At 46.2% G+C, this 21,797-nt stretch overlaps 2 protein-coding genes across 2 annotated transcripts in view; both read left to right on the top strand.

The window, feature by feature from the left end:
• Positions 1-2,326: 2,326 nt before the first annotated feature.
• On the top strand, positions 2,327-5,801 carry LOC311328721 (uncharacterized protein; the record flags this gene model as incomplete). Its single annotated transcript, XM_084462648.1, has 4 exons — positions 2,327-2,376; positions 3,143-3,399; positions 4,714-4,794; positions 5,254-5,801. The coding sequence occupies 4 exons, from the start codon at positions 2,327-2,329 to the stop codon at positions 5,799-5,801; spliced, it is 936 nt and encodes a 311-aa protein (XP_084318774.1).
• A 6,018-nt stretch (positions 5,802-11,819) lies between these two features.
• mcama (melanoma cell adhesion molecule a) overlaps positions 11,820-21,797 on the top strand; it is a gene marked incomplete at both ends in the record, with an annotated part of 46,420 nt that continues 36,442 nt past the window's right edge. Inside the window, 9 exons of the mRNA XM_084462647.1 lie at positions 11,820-11,834; positions 12,092-12,179; positions 12,577-12,756; positions 14,143-14,270; positions 16,804-16,948; positions 17,429-17,544; positions 17,678-17,819; positions 18,319-18,449; positions 19,253-19,394. Coding sequence (XP_084318773.1) covers positions 11,820-11,834; positions 12,092-12,179; positions 12,577-12,756; positions 14,143-14,270; positions 16,804-16,948; positions 17,429-17,544; positions 17,678-17,819; positions 18,319-18,449; positions 19,253-19,394 — 1,087 coding nt within the window. The remainder of the gene's footprint in view (positions 11,835-12,091; positions 12,180-12,576; positions 12,757-14,142; positions 14,271-16,803; positions 16,949-17,428; positions 17,545-17,677; positions 17,820-18,318; positions 18,450-19,252; positions 19,395-21,797) is intronic.

Genomic DNA, 21,797 nt, shown 5'->3' with positions numbered 1-21,797 from the left:
TTCTTCAGTCAATGTAGCTAGCTGGGTTTCACTAGCCAATAGGAGCTAGCCCTGTGGGGCTCCGCTCCACTCATAGAACTAGGGTTACAATACGTAACCATCGTTCTTCAATTGTGTCACCTAAGAAAGTAGCCCAATGCCTTGCATTCTACGTTCACTGCTCAGCGTTCATTGCTCACATTTAGGTTGCAAAATTAGGAGTTTATTCATAGGCATATTTTTTATCATTATTTTTATTAGGCCTAGACTGCAAATCTTTAGTGTTAATATTAACTGTAAATGAGAAATTACACACAAAACAGACATGCAGGATTTCTCCTCATTATTACAATTCTGTAACTGTATGACTTCAAAATTTATATTAAAACCTAAGTAATTTACAAATGTTCTGACCCACTGTGACACATTTCCAATAAAGTCAGATTGGGACTGTGATGTAACCACATTGTCACGTTATTTAATTACATCGTAGTTACGGATTTAATCAGCAGTGGCGGCTACGTTCCCTTACAGTGTCCTTGAGGACGGCTATTTTGGTTATTTTGCGACTGAAAAGGCAAGTGTCAGCTAGGTGTCAGCTAGGTCCGCTGCTGGTACCGTCGCAAAGTTACCACAATTACACCAATGTGTCCCGTCAGTTTTACGTACTGTGTTAGTAGGGCAGTAGCACAGTACGTGTGTTACGTTAGCAAGTGAGACAATAATGAGGCTGTCATAGTGAGATGGGGATAGGTAGGACGGTGTGGGTGCGTGCTGTGTTTAGAGAAAATCACGAAATCTACAACAGCAAAAGTTGACTGCTTATTAGCTACAGCCATAATTGCTAGCTTAGCTCATAAATTGAGTACCCAGTACTATGTATGGCATGGCTTTAACCCCCTCTTTTCTTGAATACTGTAGGTCCAGCAGATGCAAAAATGAAAAGGAAGGAGAAAAGTGGTGGCATAGCCAGCTTTTTTCAACCCAAAAAAACAAAGACAGGAGGGGAGTCAGACAAAGGCGAAGAGCAGAGTAAGGGACAGGAGAACGGTCAAGGAAGAGAAGAGAAAAGCATGAATAAGGGAGGAATGAGCCGTGAAGAACTGAGTGATGACTGTGAAGAACAAAACACCAGAGACCGAGACAGAGCCATTGAGAGAGAGAGAGAAGAAAGTGACTCAGAAAGAGGGGGAGAGCAGAACAGTGATGAAGAGAGGGACAATGATGGACAGACCGACAGGAGCAGTGGCACTCAGATCCATACTACAAGTCCAGCTGGACCTCATGGTACAGTATATTAGTTCACTGTTAACAGATTTCTATATAACATGGCTTTCATGTTCTCGGATATTGGCTAGTGTAGCCTGTGGTGTTGGTTCTTACTGTAGTCTACATGTTCAGAATTGTGCATGGTTTAGGCTGATTTAGTTAATGCAAGGTGCTTCACACTAGGCTGTGAGTGGCGGATGGGATTTGAGTAGGACAGTTGAATTGTTTAGTAAGTACTTATACAGTAGTAAATGAATTGCCCTAATTGCTTCTTTTCTCTCATTTTAGAAGTATCGAAATATAAAACTGATGGACCGATGCAGCCACATCTGAACGCCTTTCCACAAACCTTATGGGGAGGGGCAAGAAGATCTTTCCACAGTGAGTGGTATAAAGAGCATCCCTGGCTGGAATATTCTCAATCCAAGGATGCAGCACACTGCTTTGTATGCAGACATTTTGCCTCTTCAAATGCCCCTAAGAGTATTTACGCATCTGAAAATGGATATTCCAATTGGAAAAAGGCCACTTTTAGGGATAGTGGGTTTAATGTACATGCTAAGTCAGAGACACGTGAATGCAATGATTTCATGGGGTGAATACAAAATAATGGCTGAAAACAACACATCTGTCCTGGGAATGATGGGAGCTGAAAATCATTTCTATTAAAAACTGTACAACTGTAATTGTTCTAAGGTTTTATTGCATGCAAGGACTGGGTTAAGTGCTCGATAAGGTGATTTTACATTCTTATTATGTGATTCATATTGTAAAAGTCACTAGAGAATGCAGATAACCTCTGCCCCCCTGCTGGAACCTCTTGCCACCCTTTTACCACCCCAGGTAAAACTTTCTAGAACCGCCACTGGCACTCATCATATCTGTATGGTCATGGCAATTCAAATAGGGTCACACAAATATTTCTCACTTGCGATTGACTACCATATCTTACATATTTTTTTCAGAAATAAAAGATCCCATGGGACAGCAGTCACTCCTTCAGCGTCATCACAGTTTCAGACCAATGGGATACCGGAAGCTTAGCAGGAGCGTAAACAGCGGAAGATTCAAGTCGAACATGGCAGCGGAAAAGGTTCCTCACAAAAGCGACAAAGAAACAAACAGAAGGTACATTTGTGTGGCTATTTCAACAAATCAGTTGATAATTAATGTGACCTGACATGTATCATTAAGTTTTATAATTGTTAGCTTGACAATATTAACGTTAGTTATATATGCTAGCTAGCCAGGCATAGCTATGCATGCTAACATTAGTGAACACCCTATTCGATGTTCTATTATACATCCATGTGAACACCTAACTAGCAAGATATGCTACCTAGCTATCTAGCTCTTGTCCGAGGAAATGCTAGCTGATCTATGCATCGTTTCCACTGATTTGACGGCTTCGCAGAACCCTAGCTAACTTAGTTTAGTCCAATAACATTCGGCATCCGTTATTATTATTTTTGAATAGGACTAGACTAACTTAACTAGCCAACTTGCTCTATTCTGCAGCCACTAGCTAGCTAACTGTTACCTGAAACCTAGGTTAGCTAGCTAACTAACAATTTAATGTTTTGTGTTCTATTTTTGCCTAAATTGCCTCTGTATTGAATGTCCTGTCTGTCTGGTACCTTGTGTTGTATTGTCACTGTTTGTCTTGATTAGGTCTTTCTTGAGAATGAGACTCTTTTCACAACGAGGTTACCTGTCTAAATACAGGTTAAATGAAGATACAGGCTAGCTAAGTTGTCCCTCTACCCTTCTCCATTATCTCCTCCATCTCCCTGTCCATCTCCTCCTTCTCCCCTCCTGTCCATCTCCTCCGCCCTCACCCCATCCATCTCCCCTTCTCTGTCGCTCTCCTATCTGTCCCTCGCTCCCCCTCCAGAGGCACGGTGTTCAGTGTAGTTATCAGCCAGGAGCCTGCACCATCCAGCCAGCCGGTCATCTTCAACCCTGACTTCTTTGTGGAGCGCCTGAGGCACGAGAGGCCCCAGGCCTTCACGGAGCTGGTGCTTAGCAACATCACACGTCTGATCGACCTCCCGGGGGACGAGTTCGCCCAGCTCACAGGAGAGGCGGAGCCCAGACTGCCCTTGCACGCCGGCGGCTTCCTACGCTCACTTAACTTCCTGAAACGCAAAGGTCAGCCACTACCTTCTGATAGTGTTCCTGGTGAGGGGGTGTGAAAGAGCCAGTGCTTAGGAGATAGTGTTAAAACCTGAGCTGATGTAAAGATGGGTTTAGTTACGAGGGGATTAATTACAGATGGAGAGGGAGGTGTTAGGGGGGTGGGGCGGGGTTGTTTCAGTGGGCTCATTACTTTCTGAGAAAATTGCAATATTGCAAAGGAAAATATTTTTAACACTGAAATTCTAGCAGTGTCAGTCATCTTGTTCTTGTATGACATTTGACTTGAATTTTAATCAAATATGTAAGTCATGAAAACATTTGCATAAATACATATTACATACATACAAAAGACAATATAGAGAAAAGTGTCTGTTTCTGTTCCATTAGTCCCCCAATCACATATCATCATATAACATATGTATCTTATTTATACAAGACAATATTATTCATTGTCTATTTGCATGGAAATTATTTTTGTGCTGCCAGCAATACATTGAACATTGGGTTGTATTAAAATAGTTTTCTTAAAAGACGGACCTTTGGATTATTGGCAGAAAAAAAAGTGGACCTTTAGGATTTGTATTTGAGTACCTCTGTTGTAGACTAATACTATGTACATTTTTTAGTTGTGCCGTAGCCACCCCACTTTCACACATAGTGTACAAGTTACCGGACAAGGTTCGATATCTATATTAAGAAAACATGACACATTTTCAGTAATATCCGACTAGAAGTGCTTAACAAGAGGACAGTACCACAACAAGTGTATCAGCATACCCTCTACATCACAACCATGCCAGCACAATTTGGATAAGGTGGAGGAAAAATGGATTCTCAGATGCATCGCGATCATAATTGGAAATTTAAAAAAAAAAAAAAAAAAAAGGCCCACGTTGAAATTCCTTGTGGCTTGATGGTGAAACAAAAATTACGTAACGGACGTAAAACAAACATGAGCACTGAGTTTTGCTGAAGTTGGCTGAGAAAGAGATCCGACCAGCATCCACTAAGCGAATGTACAGTATGGAGGCAAGGGGAAAATAACCTGGACGAGAGCCACACAGTATGCAAGTTGTGTCGAGCTCAAATGAAATACTCTGGGAACATAACAAACACGAGACACCAATAAAAAATGCAGATGCATCGATTATCGTTTTATAATCTCATCGTTACCCTCTGAATCAGAATCGAATCTTGAGGTGCCTAGAGATTCCTACCCCTGGTGCAGGGTGTATAGTAGGTCTTTATTTCCTAAATCTTATAACTGACACAGTTTGATGTTTTTTTGAAGTGCTTTTTATGAGGTGCTTGCTTTTTTTTTCTCAGAGAAAGGAGTGGTGTTTGGTGCACCCCTGACTGAGGAAGGAATAGCACAGGTCTACCAGCTCATCGAGTACCTCAGCAAGAGTGAGTTGACCCGGCTTACGATATATCTTTACTCCCGTAATACCTATAAGAAGTTCTTATTAAGAACATTAGGCCTTCATCATTCGTAATTAACCCTGTCATAACCATCTAATGTTATTCATGCTTACCCTGTCTCTCTGAAGGTGTGTTTTCTTAGCTGTTTTGTAACTTAGTTGAGAGAGAATGAGCTCATGGTCTATTTCTAGCTGGGGATGATGTCGTCTCCTGAAAGTGGACACTGGGAGAGAACGGGCCAAGTCAATAATTGATTGCAAAGCACTTTCCTCTTTCTCTCTCTCTTTTCACTTTGTCGGCCTCCATCTTCCTCCATCTTTTTCTCTCGGCCATATCTCCTCCCCATGCTTTTTTGTGCCTGTTGCTCCCTCCCTCCATCCTCTCTCTCTCTCTGTACTTAGCTCTCTCCTCGACTGTCCGTAACCCCCCCCTCTCTCTCCTTAGACCTCCATGTGGAGGGCCTGTTCCGTGTCCCGGGTCACAGCCTGCGGCAAGCAGCCCTGAGGGACATGCTGAACGCTGGGGCGGAGATGGAGAGGGGACACCTGAGTGGGGTGGAGATGGAGAGGGGACACCTGAGTGGGGTGGAGATGGAGAGGGGACACCTGAGTGGGGTGGAGATGGAGAGGGGACACCTGAGTGGGGTGGAGATGGAGAGGGGACCCTCGAGGCCCAACCAGCTCGGACCGGAGGACCAGGGACCCCAGGGAGACTCTGTGAGCACGAGACCCGGCAGCAGCCCCTCGGACCCGACGCACGACAGCCTGGCCTCGTCTGAGTGGTGCGGCTTCTGCAGGAAGAACGGGGAAGCGGCGGGGATCTACCGGTCCCACCGGCTGAGGGCGAGGGACGGGAGGCTGGTCTGTCCCATCCTGAGGAGCTACACCTGTCCCATATGTGACGTGACTGGGGACAAAGCCCACACGCGCCGCTACTGTCCCCTGCGCGCAGAGTTATGGAGACGCCTGCTGGAGGACTGTAAGAGACATTAATAACAATGACTTGTAAATATTTATGAGAGGATACAGCAAAAATGTTGTAGTTCTGCGCTGTTGAAAAGCTTGGCATAAGGTTTGACGCCAATTTGTTCGGTTTAAAAAAAAATAAACATATATTTTTTACATGGCCTATTTAAATGTTGTTTTCGTCTATTTTATATTTGTGGTCTTATTCCTCTCACCCTTCTGAATCAGTTTTCAGGGGGCGCAATGTGTAGTTGAGCTAGCCTCACCAACTGAAGGTCCAGAAACAGTCTCCTGTACTGTAGGTCTACGTGTTCTGGATGGACTGTCCGGTTCTGGATGGACTGTCCGGGTGCTTTGGATGTAGTAGAACAGCTCTCACCCCACACATATGATAAACGTACCACCAATGTACAAACTTACAATGTATGATAAACGTACAGTTATGAAATCGAACCATGGACTCCTGAACCCACTTCACCCTCATATTGAGGGGGCATTATCTGTAGTTTAACCAGCCTCACTAACAGAACCTTTCTCTACTGTATTTGGGACAGAAAGTGCTCTTTTCACAGTTCTCACCTATGTGAAGTGTATTGTGACACTGAAAAGCACTTGGGATTGATTGAGTGATTGTTTGAACACTGTTCTTGTCTTATGACGTTGCCCAATTGGTAACGAACTATATGTATTTTAACATTATTTCAAAATCAATCAATGAATCGGTCTGATCATGAAGGTGCCAGTGCAATTGTGTGGCGTTGCTAGGCAGTTTTGGGGTGAGGAGGTCAGGAGAGCGTTGCTAGGCAGTTTTGGGGTGAGCAGGTCAGGAGAGCGTTGCTAGGCAGTTTGGGGTGAGCAGGTCAGGAGAGCGTTGCTAGGCAGTTTGGGGTGAGCAGGTCAGGAGAGCGTTGCTAGGCAGTTTTGGGGTGAGGAGGTCAGGAGAGCGTTGCTAGGCAGTTTTGGGGTGAGGAGGTCAGGAGAGCGTTGCTAGGCAGTTTTGGGGTGAGCAGGTCAGGAGAGCGTTGCTAGGCAGTTTGGGGTGAGCAGGTCAGGAGAGCGTTGCTAGGCAGTTTTGGGGTGAGGAGGTCAGGAGAGCGTTGCTAGGCAGTTTTGGGGTGAGCAGGTCAGGAGAGCGTTGCTAGGCAGTTTTGGGGTGAGCAGGTCAGGAGAGCGTTGCTAGGCAGTTTTGGGGTGAGCAGGTCAGGAGAGCGTTGCTAGGCAGTTTTGGGGTGAGGAGGTCAGGAGAGCGTTGCTAGGCAGTTTTGGGGTGAGCAGGTCAGGAGAGCGTTGCTAGGCAGTTTTGGGGTGAGCAGGTCAGGAGAGCGTTGCTAGGCAGTTTTGGGGTGAGCAGGTCAGGAGAGCGTTGCTAGGCAGTTTTGGGGTGAGCAGGTCAGGAGACGAGAGAACTGACGCTGTATTACCTTCAAATGAACTTTGAGCAAAGCCCCTTTTAACCGCTCCCTCGTTCTGCCGCTTCTGATGCACTCTGCCTGACATCTGGGTGTCCAAAACCACAACAGCATTCACTTATACATTCCATAATTCCATGTAATCCAAATCCAATCCAAATCCAGCCATCAGATTGCATGCACAAATAAATCCATGTCGATTTATATTTATTACAAATCTGAAATTGCAATCATTAAAGTGTTATTTTATAGGCTAACCTTCTATTAAAGCTATATAAGCACAGTGGATGCTTAGGCCAATGCTTTTTGTTGTGCAATTACTATGCGTGTTGTTCTTTTTCCTGCCAATATTTTCCTTTTAAACCTTCCTTAAAGTCCATTCTCACTGAGCGCGAATATTCGCGCGGAAAAGTATAAAAGCTGATTTCATGGGTTCTAATGGAAGTTTGCACACCGGGGCGGAACTTTTGTGCGGTGAAAAAATACTCCGCCCAGACTTTGACCCCTGCGGAATTCGCCGGCGAAACTACACACAGCTGGACCAATGAAATGGTTTGTTTATAGTGACGTCAGGCACTCGGGACAATATGGGAGAAATGCAGATTAATATAGTTTCACAGCATCCCGTCCTATATGACAAAAGACGGGATGATTTCATGAACAATGAATTAAAAGACAACGTCTGGCAGTCCATTGTCCTGCTTGGTGGCTTCGGTGAGAGTGGTAAGTGCTAAAGAAAGTTAATGTTGAAGCTTGTAAAACGTTAGCTCGCTAGCTAAGTTAATGTTAGCTTGGCATCAGGGTAGCTAACGTTACGTTACGTTACTGAGTACTCGGTACCGTTTGCTTGACTACCAATACATTTGATTTTGTCAGATCCACATTAGTTGATGCTCGTTGTACACATTCATAATTCTTTATTGGGGGTCCACGTTCCATACCAGCGTTGTTCAGCCTATCACTGTTGGGTAGATAGCTACTAGCTCCCTTGACAACTACCTCCATTGACAAGACGTGGGCGTGGCGTGCCCAGTAATCAAAACAAATTGTATTTTTATAGCGCAGGTCCTACACAAAGGGAAGTCAATGTCCTTTCATGTATATATTATGTGTCTTTACAGTAAGACACATAATATATACATAAATGTCTGTCAGTGCCATACAGGCTCACTTGATCAGACAGGAGCACGACAGGCCTGCGGGGACTAAAATCTATGCTATAACAGTTAGATACATATATATATATATGACTGTCATTGTTGAAGGCTACTACTTTATATCTACAAAATTGTCTGTCTCTCAGTAAAAGCTGCATGTTTCAACATAAATATGTAGTCCTTCTTGATACTGTAATCACACATTATTATTGTTTTCTTCTAGTGGAAATAGTCAAGAATAGGTGGAAGAACCTCCGCGACACCTACATAAAGGAAAGAAGACTGAGCAACGATACCAAAAGTGGCCAGGCAGGGGGAAAGGCCAAAAAAAAAAAGGAAATTTATGGATGCGATGTCATTCATAGAGCCGACATTGGCCGACAGGAGGTAAAGTGATGATGACGGAGCACAACCATTACATACTACTGTTTTTGATGATTATCTTAATGGAAGACTTAAAATGATCACTGCATGGTTTGATTTAAAGTTGCATTTTACAACAGGACTGACAGTAATATTGAGGAGAGAGAGGGAGATGAGCACACACAGCCAGATGAGGACAGTGAGAGTGGGGAGCAGGCAGCCGATGTCCGCAGCCAGGCAGGAGATGCATCAGCTGCACCACAGAGGAGGGCCAAACCCAGGGAAGGTGAAGTCCTAGAGCAGTACCTTAGGCGGAAGGAAGATAGGCAGCTGGCCAGGGAAAGTCAGGCCCAGGAAGACCAGGATTGGGTGCAGAGCTTTCTTCTGGGTTTGGCACCCCAGATTAGAAGGCTTGCCCCAGAGGGACAGTCCTTGGTGAGGCTAAAAATCACTCAGCTCCTACATGAGGCAGAATATGGTGCTGCGTACCAGCCAACGCCACAGCACCACCTTACACCACAGCATCACCTGACACCACAGCATCACCTGACACCATGGTGACTTGCATATTCAGAGTTGAAGTTTATAACATCAATATAACTCCATATTTCTCCACCCCGACCCTTTTGTTTCTTTGTGGCTTTTCTGTTTTGCACCTTAACACGCTACACTCACACACTAGTCATACACCCACACTACACTACTACTGATTACTGATGAACACACCTTTTGTAGGCTTTGTATGTATGTGTCCAGGTTCTACATCCTTGCTCAACTGACAACATTGTTATGAAAATGTTATTTTTGTAAAAGCAGCAGTTAATTCAGATTACAGATAATATATACAGTGCATTCATAACTAATTCAATGTAAGCAATGGCAATAATGTCATCGTCGCTGCTGCAGCTACTCTCGTCCATCTTCACACTGCATGGATTTTATGTTTCTGCGGGAAATGCGAACATAACGCGAAAATCCGCACCGCGTCCGCACCGCGTCTGTGTGTATGGTTTAGACGCGGAAAAGCGTTGCGCGAATATTCCGCAAATCCGTCCCGCATTTCCGCACCGCGGCAGTGAGAATGGACCTTTAATATGTTGTGATCAAAGGGCTACCAAAGGAGACAGTCAAAACAAAGCAAGTCACGTGTCAATGTTTTCACTCAGTGGCGCCAGACTGACACACGTCCATCCCGTGGTCCAGACAGGTTCATACAATGTTTCAATTCAGGAGTCAGTCCCAGACGACTATAAATACTCTGGGGCTCAAACCCCCCATACTGACAACCACGAAAAAGCACAATGCCGAGACTTAGCCTTGCAGGAGTCACCAGCCTCGTCCCAAGCAATGACTTCGATATGTGGCGCGACTATATGAATCTAGGGAAGCTGCTGGAGCAGCTGAGTGGGGTGGAGATGGAGAGGGGACACCTGAGTGGGGTGGAGATGGAGAGGGGACACCTGAGTGGGGTGGAGATGGAGAGGGGACACCTGAGTGGGGTGGAGATGGAGAGGGGACCCTCGAGGCCCAACCAGCTCGGACCGGAGGACCAGGGACCCCAGGGAGACTCTGTGAGCACGAGACCCGGCAGCAGCCCCTCGGACCCGACGCACGACAGCCTGGCCTCGTCTGAGTGGTGCGGCTTCTGCAGGCGGAACGGGGAAGCGGCGGGGATCTACCTGTCCCACCGGCTGAGGGCGAGGGACGGGAGGCTGGTCTGTCCCATCCTGAGGAGCTACACCTGTCCCATATGTGACGAGACTGGGGACAAAGCCCACACGCGCCGCTACTGTCCCCTGCGCGCAGCGTTATGGACGCCTGCTGGAGGACTGTAAGAGACATTAATAACAATGACTTGTAAATATTTATGAAAGGATACAGCAAAAATGTTGTAGTTCTGCGCTGTTGAAAAGCTTGGCATAAGGTTTGACGCCAATTTGTTCGGTTTAAAAAAAAATAAACATATATTTTTTACATGGCCTATTTAAATGTTGTTTTCGTCTATTTTATATTTGTGGTCTGATTTCAAGAGTTGCTCATGACTGGTCTCACCTTCTCGTCATATTACGGCATAATCATACCTGTAGTAGGGGTTTTACATCCTTACAGAGAAATAACAAACAAGGTGGATTCCAGTGGCGTCCTATTACATGGCTTTATATAAAATACGCCATATTTTGTAGTACACATCAGATAATGCCAGGAAATCTGGGTAATTGTGACATCTAAATGTCTTTTCTCGAATGTGTTTTCAAAGAGAGTAGTGGACAGCCAGAATTTTCCACCGGCACGTGTTGTTGTTTTTGTGTTTGATTGTATTTTGTTGGACCCATGGGTGTTATGGTGCGTTCGTTTGTGTTCGGAGGTGGCAAGTCGCAAATAGCAAAATACCTACCTCCGACCTGTGTGCATTCAGATATATACCATTATATCAGTTACCTAGTTATATCTATATACCATTATATCACAGTTACCTAGTTATATCTATATACCATTATATCACAGTTACCTAGTTATATCTATATACCATTATATCACAGTTACCTAGTTATATCTATATACCATATCACAGTTACCTAGTTATATCTATATACCATTATATCACAGTTACCTAGTTATATCTATATACCATATCACAGTTACCTAGTTATATCTATATACCATTATATCACAGCAACTGGGGGCTGCAATTCGAGCAACTGGGGGCTGAGAAACATATCTGAATTCACGACGAGGAAGTGCGAGTTCATGAGGTGTTTTATTTAATCATTCCTGTAGCAAGTCGCAATTTGCACCTCCCAGTTATAAACGAATGCACCATAACACCTCCCAGTTATAAACGAATGCACCATAACACCTCCCAGTTATAAACGAACGCACCATAAGTCTGTCTGGTGACGCGAGGCAAGGTAGCCTGTCCAAACACAGTCCACGTGATCCCTGTATCCGGGCCGTCATTGGTCGGCCAAATTGCACGCTTGAGCGTCTTGATTCCTGCAGCCAATTAGAGCACACGAGGAAGTGCCTTTCCACGATAGAGAGCATTTCACTATCAGTAGTTATTATTTATTGATTTATCTCTACACCACATATATTATAAATCCTAATTTCTCGAAATGGACCGTGCATTGGTAACGGATCACGAAGACAAGGGTAGTTCATTGAAGAGAAAGAGAGAAGAGACAGATGATGTCGGCACTGGCGGGTAAGTTTCTCGGGTGAGTTTCTCGGGTGAGTTTCTTCTAATAGCTGTTTACGGCCTTTGCCTTTACATGCCTGCAACTGCACCTGATATTAACTGCCTTTACATGCCTGCAACTGCCCCTGATATTAATGTACAGACTTTGTGGAGGCCACTTCAGTTTGAAGCACATGTGTGTGTGTTCAGGTTGCATCGTGCGAGTCCAGGAATGGTTACCCCAAGCAGAACATCACCTGGTACCGGGACAGCGTGGCCCTGGCCCCAGCACAGGGGGGTGAGTAGGAGCAGGATTCAGGATCACCTCTGAACATTTACACAGCCTGCCGCTCATTGACAGGAAGTGACGAACCATCCAAGTGTGAAAATATCATGGCCAAGGGGCGCCCTGTTAGCTCAACGGGTTGGGGCGCTTACCATGTAAAGGCTAGTCCTTTCTGCAGCGGCGTGGGTTCAAATCCGGCCCACGCCCCTTGCTGCATGTCTTCGCCTCTCTCTCTCTCACCTTTCCTGTCTGTCACCTACACTGTCCTATCAGAATAAAGCAGAAATGCCTTTTAAAAAAAGAACATATCACGGCCAAGTTGTTGATGTTGGTGAAGCATCAGGGACTCAGATGAGAGAGACCCTGAGAGATATGTGCTTCTGAGAGATCTGTGCTGCTCTTCCCTCAGTGGTCAACATAGTGACTCTGGTGACCCGGGAGTCCAGTGGCTTCTTCTCGGTCCAGAGTGACCTGCAGTACAAAGTGACCAAGGAGGACAAGGACGCCCACTTCTCCTGCGAGGTCAGCTACTACGTCCCCGGAGCGGCGAGGACAGCGGAGTCCAGGGGCGTCAACGTCACCGTCCACTGTAAGACCCTTACGTTATACCCCACCAGTGTTGGGCAAGCTACTGCATAAAAGTTATCAAGTAAAGTTACTGATTGTTTTCTTTAAATTGTAATTAGATTACTTTACTAATTACTCTCTCTGAAAAGTAATCAGATTACTAGTTACTTTTGAGTTACTTTCTAAAACCAGATCATTCCTTACCCAAATCATAGAAGTGCTGATCTAGGATCAGTTTTGCATCTTAGATCATGATAGACACTAGAAAATCTGATCCTAGACCAGCCCTCTTGGCCCATCTCGACCCTGATGACATGAACAGTCAGTTCAGCCACGACTGCAGAGTCCGCATGTGCATATCAACCACATGAAAAGGAGCAGGCATGCGTGTAAGTAGCTCAAAGTAATCACAATTTTATTCGATCGGTAACTTTAATCTGATTATTAAAAATTAAAAAGTAATCCCTTACATTACAAGTTACTGGAAAAAATAATCTGATTACAGTAATCTTTGTAATAGTCTGATACTTTGTAATCAGTTACTTCCAACACTGTACCCGATAGACCCGCTCACCAGAGAATATACTAATGCAACAGTATGTTAGCATCCTGGCTACATTTCCATATAATAATGGGCTGCTCACCACTGCCCCGTAGCTGAGGTGATTGGGCTGCTCACCACTGCCCCGTAGCTGAGGTGATTGGGCTGCTCACCACTGCCCCCTAGCTGAGGTGATTGGGCTGCTCACCACTGCCCCGTAGCTGAGGTGATTGGGCTGCTCACCACTGCCCCCTAGCTGAGGTGATTGGGCTGCTCACCACTCCCCCGTAGCTGAGGTGATTGGGCTGCTCACCACTCCCCCGTAGCTGAGGTGATTGGGCTGCTCACCACTGCCCCGTAGCTGAGGTGTGGCGAGGGTTTTTAGTGCTCACAGGCCTCAGTAGCGGACGTACTGTAGTCTTTCATCTAATGATGCACAGAAACCCATCAAGCCACAGATCAACACAGTGTGGGTGAGATTAACGTTTGAAACTAACCTAATAGTCTGCAGACCCCAAAACAAGCCATCAGCTACTCCAGTGTCAAAATGAAGTGAGGTCTTATTCAATCAGGAACCACCAGGCCTCTAGCTTCGGGGCTTCTAATCCAATTAGCCACCATGTTTTCTCGATGCGTCAACGGTTGTTTCAACCAATTTAGCGCGTCGCGGCGGCGAGTAGCAAAACAGTCGTCATGGTTGTCAGCTTTGAGCAAACGACTCGCTTGTAAATCACGCCGTGGCGCGGTGACTTTACCAAGCCTGAATAAGCCCCCTTGATTTATGACCCCCCCCCCCCCCCCCCTCCCCTTTTATGTTCTTTTTTTGTCCTCACCCCCCCTCACCCCCCACACGACCCTCCACCCCAGACCCGACAACCGTGCTGGAGCTGTGGAAGGAATCACCCCAGGGTCTGCTCAAAGAAGGGGACACTGTGGAGCTGCGTTGCCAGGGCGACGGCAACCCCCCACCACCCTTTGTTTTCTACCGAGAACAAGTAAGAATGAATCCACCCCCCCACCCCAACCACCCCCAACCCTAACCCCCAACCAACACCCCCAACCAACACCCCCCACCCCCAACCCTAACCCCCAACCACCACCCCCCCACCCCAACCACCCCCAACCCTAACCCCCAACCAACACCCCCAACCAACACCCCAACCACCCCCAACCCTAACCCCCAACCAACACCCCCCCACCCCCAACCCTAACCCCCAACCACCACCCCCCCACCCCAACCACCCCCAACCCTAACCCCCAACCACCACCCCCCCACCCCAACCACCACCCCAACCACCCCAACCACCCCCAACCCTAACCCCCAACCAACACCCCCCCACCCCAACCACCCCCAACCCTAACCCCCAACCAACACCCCCCCACCCCCAACCCTAACCCCCAACCACCACCCCCCCACCCCAACCACCCCCAACCCTAACCCCCAACCACCACCCCCCCACCCCAACCACCACCCCAACCACCCCCAACACTAACCCCCAACCACCACCCCCCCACCCCAACCACCCCCAACCCTAACCCCCAACCAACACCCCCCACCCCCAACCCTAACCCCCAACCCCAACCACCCCCAACCCTAACCCCCAACCAACACCCCCAACCAACACCCCAACCACCCCCAACCCTAACCCCCAACCAACACCCCCCCACCCCCAACCCTAACCCCCAACCACCACCCCCCCACCCCAACCACCACCCCAACCCCCACCCCCCCACCCCAACCACCCCCAACCCTAACCCCCAACCAACACGTGTGAGCCTTGTGAGGGGCAGTAGGAGATGTGTGTGTGAGCCTTGTGAGGGGCAGTAGGAGATGTGTGTGTGAGCCTTGTGAGGGGCAGTAGGAGATGTGTGTGTGAGTCTTGTGAGGGGCAGTAGGAGATGTGTGTGTGAGTCTTGTGAGGGGCAGTAGGAGATGTGTGTGTGAGCCTTGTGAGGGGCAGTAGGAGATGTGTGTGTGAGTCTTGTGAGGGGCAGTAGGAGATGTGTGTGTGAGCCTTGTGAGGGGCAGTAGGAGATGTGTGTGTGAGTCTTGTGAGGGGCAGTAGGAGGTGTGTGTGTGAGCCTTGTGAGGGGCAGTAGGAGATGTGTGTGTGAGCCTTGTGAGGGGCAGTAGGAGATGTGTGTGTGAGCCTTGTGAGGGGCAGTAGGAGGTGTGTGTGTGAGCCTTGTGAGGGGCAGTAGGAGGTGTGTGTGTGAGCCTTGTGAGGGGCTGTCTGACCCCAGAGTTCTGCCGGAGGTCTTCGGAGCACTCCGAGGTCTCTGGACCAGACATCAGACGGCTCGGCGCGACCAGGACGGCTCTAGTTCCCATGTCTCCCCACACAATGCTCACGTTCAGCCGTCACCGGCGCCGTAGCAGAGCGCTTGCTCTGGGTTAGCCCTCTAATTGGTGGGTCAGGACCTGAGTGGTTGGGTGGTGGCAGAGGACGACGCTGTGGCTGCGTCATGACCCTGCTCATTTATGAAGGTCACAGAGGACCTCACAGGGGGAGCGTGATGTCATCACACACTAGAAGCCCCATTCCAATGCACCATCATGGCCTTGGCATTTCTTGCCTTCTACAATGGGCAAATTAATGTGACACACAAAAGTACAGTTCATTTCCATACATGAAACCTATAGGGATGGTTTCAACTATACTTTATTCCACCTCACAAACCCATCCTCACAAACATTGCTTTTAGTGTCGGCTTACACTAGGTGTGGGTGACCACTCTAGGCTCCAGTACTAGTGATTGGCTGACCAGTGCACATCTTCAGGTAGATGTTGTGCTGGTCTAGAGGGTGATGTAGTCCTGGTCTAGAGGGTGATGTAGTCCTGGTCTAGAGGGTGATGTAGTCCTGGTCTAGAGGGTGATGTGCTGGTAGTCCTGGTCTAGAGGGTGATGTAGTCCTGGTCTAGAGGGTGATGTAGTCCTGGTCTAGAGGGTGATGTAGTCCTGGTCTAGAGGGTGATGTAGTCCTGGTCTAGAGGGTGATGTAGTCCTGGTCTAGAGGGTGATGTAGTCCTGGTCTAGAGGGTGATGTGCTGGTAGTCCTGGTCTAGAGGGTGATGTGCTGGTAGTCCTGGTCTAGAGGGTGATGTAGTCCTGGTCTAGAGGGTGATGTAGTCCTGGTCTAGAGGGTGATGTAGTCCTGGTCTAGAGGGTGATGTAGTCCTGGTCTAGAGGGTGATGTAGTCCTGGTCTAGAGGGTGATGTAGTCCTGGTCTAGAGGGTGATGTAGTCCTGGTCTAGAGGGTGATGTAGTCCTGGTCTAGAGGGTGATGTAGTCCTGGTCTAGAGGGTGATGTAGTCCTGGTCTAGAGGGTGATGTAGTCCTGGTCTAGAGGGTGATGTAGTCCTGGTCTAGAGGGTGATGTAGTCCTGGTCTAGAGGGTGATGTAGTCCTGGTCTAGAGGGTGATGTGCTGGTAGTCCTGGTCTAGAGGGTGATGTAGTCCTGGTCTAGAGGGTGATGTTGTCCTGGTCTAGAGGGTGATGTCTCTCTCATGTCCTCCTGCTGTAGGATCCTGAGGTGGTTCTGGAGTCCAGTGACGATGTGCTGGTCCTGTCTATGGTGACGCGGACCGACAGCGGGGTCTACCAGTGCCGCTCTCTGGACCTGGACCCCAACTCGGGCGTCGTTGGAGACGTACAACTCACCGTCCACTGTGAGTCACACACACACACACACACACACACACACACACACACACACACACATTTGTATGTGGGTGTGTTTAGTTACTAGCACAGTTTACAACAGATGTGCAGACATAGCCCCTACATTTGAGGTGAGATACTGTATGCGTAGAGTCCTCAGTCTGACACACACACACACACACACACACACACACACACACATCCAAAGGCAGTGCATTGAAGATTCAAGATGTTTATTGTCATGTGCATGGTTAGACACAGTGGCTTCACCACACAATGACATTCTTACTTTGCTTTGTCCTCCAGTGCACACATCCTAGGTCTACTAAGTAATAATAAATAAATAAAAAGAGTGCAATAGTAATAACAATAAAATAACAATAAAATATCAATAAAAATAGAAATTACTCAAATGTAAGGTGCAAAAATACAATACAATACAGTATGCATAAGATGTGACTTTCTCCTAACCCCTCCCATGTGTCCAGATCTGGACCCAGCAGTGGTCGTGCCTGAGGACACAGAGGTCATGTACCGAGGGGAGAGTCTGACCGCCACCTGCAACGCCCTCTCCTCCCTGGACACCTCCACGGTCTGGCTCAAGGTGACCATCAAATAGCACATCTGGTACATCACTTAACAGTGTACCCTACGAGGATATAAGAAGTGATTGGAGTTCTTGTTTTCATTGGCGTGTACGTGTGTGTGTGCATGTGTGTGTGTGTGTGTGTGTGTAGAACGGGCATCAGGTTGGCACAGGCCACATGCTGGTCCTGCAGGATGCCACCTATGACATGGCGGGGGAGTACGTGTGTGAGGTGACGGTCCCCTCTCTGCCCGGCCTGCGTACCAGCGGCTTGGTCCACATCATCGTCCAGGGTGAGTCACCACCGCCAAGGTCACCAGCAGGGACTTAGTATTGATGAGATACAGGAAGGGAGAGTTAGTATTGATGAGATACAGGCAGGGAGAGTTAGTATTGATGAGATACAGGCAGGGAGAGTTAGTATTGATGAGATACAGGCAGGGAGAGTTAGTATTGATGAGATACAGGCAGGGAGAGTTAGTATTGATGAGATACAGGCAGGGAGCGTTAGTATTGATGAGATACAGGCAGGGAGAGTTAGTATTGATGAGATACAGGCAGGGAGAGTTAGTATTGATGAGATACAGGCAGGGAGAGTTAGTATTGATGAGATACAGGCAGGGAGAGTTAGTATTGATGAGATACAGGCAGGGAGAGTTAGTTAGCACGAGTCCGGTACTTGGCGAGTCAATATGAGAAAGGAATGTCAGGGAACCTTTGGGTGAGTCACAGGAACAAGAGTGTATTGTTGTCATGATGACACTTGTTCTAACACTGAGCCTGCTCCCCCAGGGGCCCCGCAGGTGAGCCAGGCTGACAGGGAGGAGCAGATGGAGGAGGCTGCCGGGAAGCTGCTCAACCTGAGCTGTGAGGCCCACGGACAGCCCCTCCCCTCCATCACCTGGACCATCACCGGCAGCCAGGTAAGACTGGGTTAGCCAGGTGAGACTGGGTTAGCCAGGTAAGACTGGGTTAGCCAGGTGAGACTGGGTTAGCCAGGTAAGACTGGGTTAGCCAGGTGAGACTGGGGTTAGCCAGGTGAGACTGGGTTAGCCAGGTAAGACTGGGTTAGCCAGGTGAGACTGGGTTAGCCAGGTAAGACTGGGTTAGCCAGGTAAGACTGGGTTAGCCAGGTGAGACTGGGTTAGCCAGGTGAGACTGGGGTTAGCCAGGTGAGACTGGGGTTAGCCAGGTGAGACTGGGGTTAGCCAGGTGAGACTGGGTTAGCCAGGTAAGACTGGGTTAGCCAGGTAAGACTGGGTTAGCCAGGTAAGACTGGGTTAGCCAGGTAAGACTGGGTTAGCCAGGTGAGACTGGGTTAGCCAGGTGAGACTGGGGTTAGCCAGGTAAGACTGGGGTTAGCCAGGTAAGACTGGGGTTAGCCAGGTAAGACTGGGGTTATCCAGGTAAGACTGGGGTTATCCAGGTAAGACTGGGGTTATCCAGGTAAGACTGGGGTTATCCAGGTAAGACTGGGGTTATCCAGGTAAGACTGGGGTTATCCAGGTAAGACTGGGGTTAGAGTTAGGAGATCTGCAGCTGCACATTCCAAGCGCAGAAGAGCACTTTTTTGGTACTATCCTGAGTTAGGAACCACACCTTTTAAGTAGTTGTTATGTTCTGCTTACCGCCTTCGTGTGATTTATTGATATACACCCTGACTTGTGTGTATGTGTGTGTGTGTACGTGTGTGTGTACGTGTGTGTGAACACGCATGTGTTGACAGAGCTGGCACGAGGTGGTGTCCAAGAAGACGGATCACAGCACTCACAGTGTGGTGTCTGTCAAAGTGACCTCTGACGTCATGGCCCTCTGCAACGCCACCAATGACATCGGCACAGAGATCAAGTCCTTCAGCATCAAAGCCAGTAAGACCTGCTCACTGTAGACACATACCTGGCATGCCTGTACACCAGAGGGTGTCTCATATAGAGAGGGGTTAACACCTTAAGGGCAGGTGATGTACTCATATGGAATACAACTCTGATGGAATATATTCCATGAGTACATCATCTGCCACATACCGCCGTGTGTAGGGTATATAGCAGATTATACAGGGACATATTTGGTGTGTAGGGTATATAACAGATTATACAGGGATATATTTGGTGTATAGGGTATATAACAGATTATACAGGGATATATTTGGTGTGTAGGGTATATAACAGATTATGCAGGGATATATTTGGTGTGTAGGGTATATAACAGATTAAACAGGGATATATTTGGTGTGTAGGGTATATAACAGATTATACAGGGATATATTTGGTGTATAGGGTATATAACAGATTATACAGGGATATATTTGGTGTGTAGGGTATATAACAGATTATGCAGGGATATATTTGGTGTGTAGGGTATATAACAGATTAAACAGGGATATATTTGGTGTGTAGGGTATATAACAGATTATACAGGGATATATTTGGTGTGTAGGGTATATAACAGATTATACAGGGATATATTTGGTGTGTAGGGTATATAACAGATTATACAGGGATATATTTGGTGTGTAGGGTATATAACAGATTATACAGGGATATATTTGATGTGTAGGGTATATAGCAGATTATACAGGGATATATTTGGTGTGTATGGTATATAACAGATTATACAGGGATATATTTGGTGTGTATGGTATATAACAGATTATACAGGGATATATTTGGTGTGTAGGGTATATAGCAGATTATACAGGGATATATTTGGTGTGTAGGGTATATAACAGATTATACAGGGATATATTTGGTGTGTAGGGTATATAGCAGATTATACAGGGATATATTTGGTGTGTAGGGTATATAGCAGATTATACAGGGATATATTTGGTGTGTGGGGTATATAACAGATTATACAGGGATATATTTGGTGTGTAGGGTATATAACAGATTATACAGGGATATATTTGGTGTGTAGGGTATATAACAGATTATACAGGGATATATTTGGTGTGTAGGGTATATAACAGATAATACAGGGATATATTTGGTGTGTAGGGTATATAACAGATTATACAGGGATATATTTGGTGTGTAGGGTATATAGCAGATTATACAGGGATATATTTGATGTGTAGAGTATATAACAGATTATACAGGGATATATTTGGTGTGTAGGGTATATAACAGATTATACAGGGATATATTTGGTGTGTAGGGTATATAGCAGATTATACAGGGATATATTTGATGTGTAGAGTATATAACAGATTATACAGGGATATATTTGGTGTGTAGGGTATATAACAGATTATACAGGGATATATTTGGTGTGTAGGGTATATAACAGATAATACAGGGATATATTTGGTGTGTAGGGTATATAACAGATTATACAGGGATATATTTGGTGTGTAGGGTAGCAGATTATACAGGGATATATTTGGTGTGTAGGGTATATAACAGATTATACAGGGATATATTTGGTGTGTGGGGTATATAACAGATTATACAGGGATATATTTGGTGTGTAGGGTATATAACAGATTATACAGGGATATATTTGGTGTGTATGGTATATAACAGATTATACAGGGATATATTTGGTGTGTAGGGTATATAACAGATTATACAGGGATATATTTGGTGTGTAGGGTATATAGCAGATTATACAGGGATATATTTGGTGTGTAGGGTATATAGCAGATTATACAGGGATATATTTGGTGTGTAGGGTATATAACAGATTATACAGGGATATATTTGGTGTGTATGGTATATAACAGATTATACAGGGATATATTTGGTGTGTATGGTATATAACAGATTATACAGGGATATATTTGGTGTGTAGGGTATATAACAGATTATACAGGGATATATTTGGTGTGTGGGGTATATAACAGATTATACAGGGATATATTTGGTGTGTAGGGTATATAACAGATTATACAGGGATATATTTGGTGTGTATGGTATATAACAGATTATACAGGGATATATTTGGTGTCTAGGGTATATAACAGATTATACAGGGATATATTTGGTGTGTGGGGTATATAACAGATTATACAGGGATATATTTGGTGTGTAGGGTATATAACAGATTATACAGGGATATATTTGGTGTGTAGGGTATATAACAGATTATACAGGGATATATTTGGTGTGTAGGGTATATAACAGATTATACAGGGATATATTTGGTGTGTGGGGTATATAACAGATTATACAGGGATATATTTGGTGTGTGGGGTATATAACAGATTATACAGGGATATATTTGGTGTGTAGGGTATATAACAGATTATACAGGGATATATTTGGTGTGTA

The sequence above is a fragment of the Borostomias antarcticus genome, assembly GCF_949987555.1.
Source record: "Borostomias antarcticus genome assembly, contig: scaffold_83, whole genome shotgun sequence".
Classification (NCBI taxonomy): Eukaryota; Metazoa; Chordata; class Actinopteri; order Stomiiformes; family Stomiidae; genus Borostomias; species Borostomias antarcticus.
This window is presented reverse-complemented; position numbering and strand designations above follow the sequence as displayed.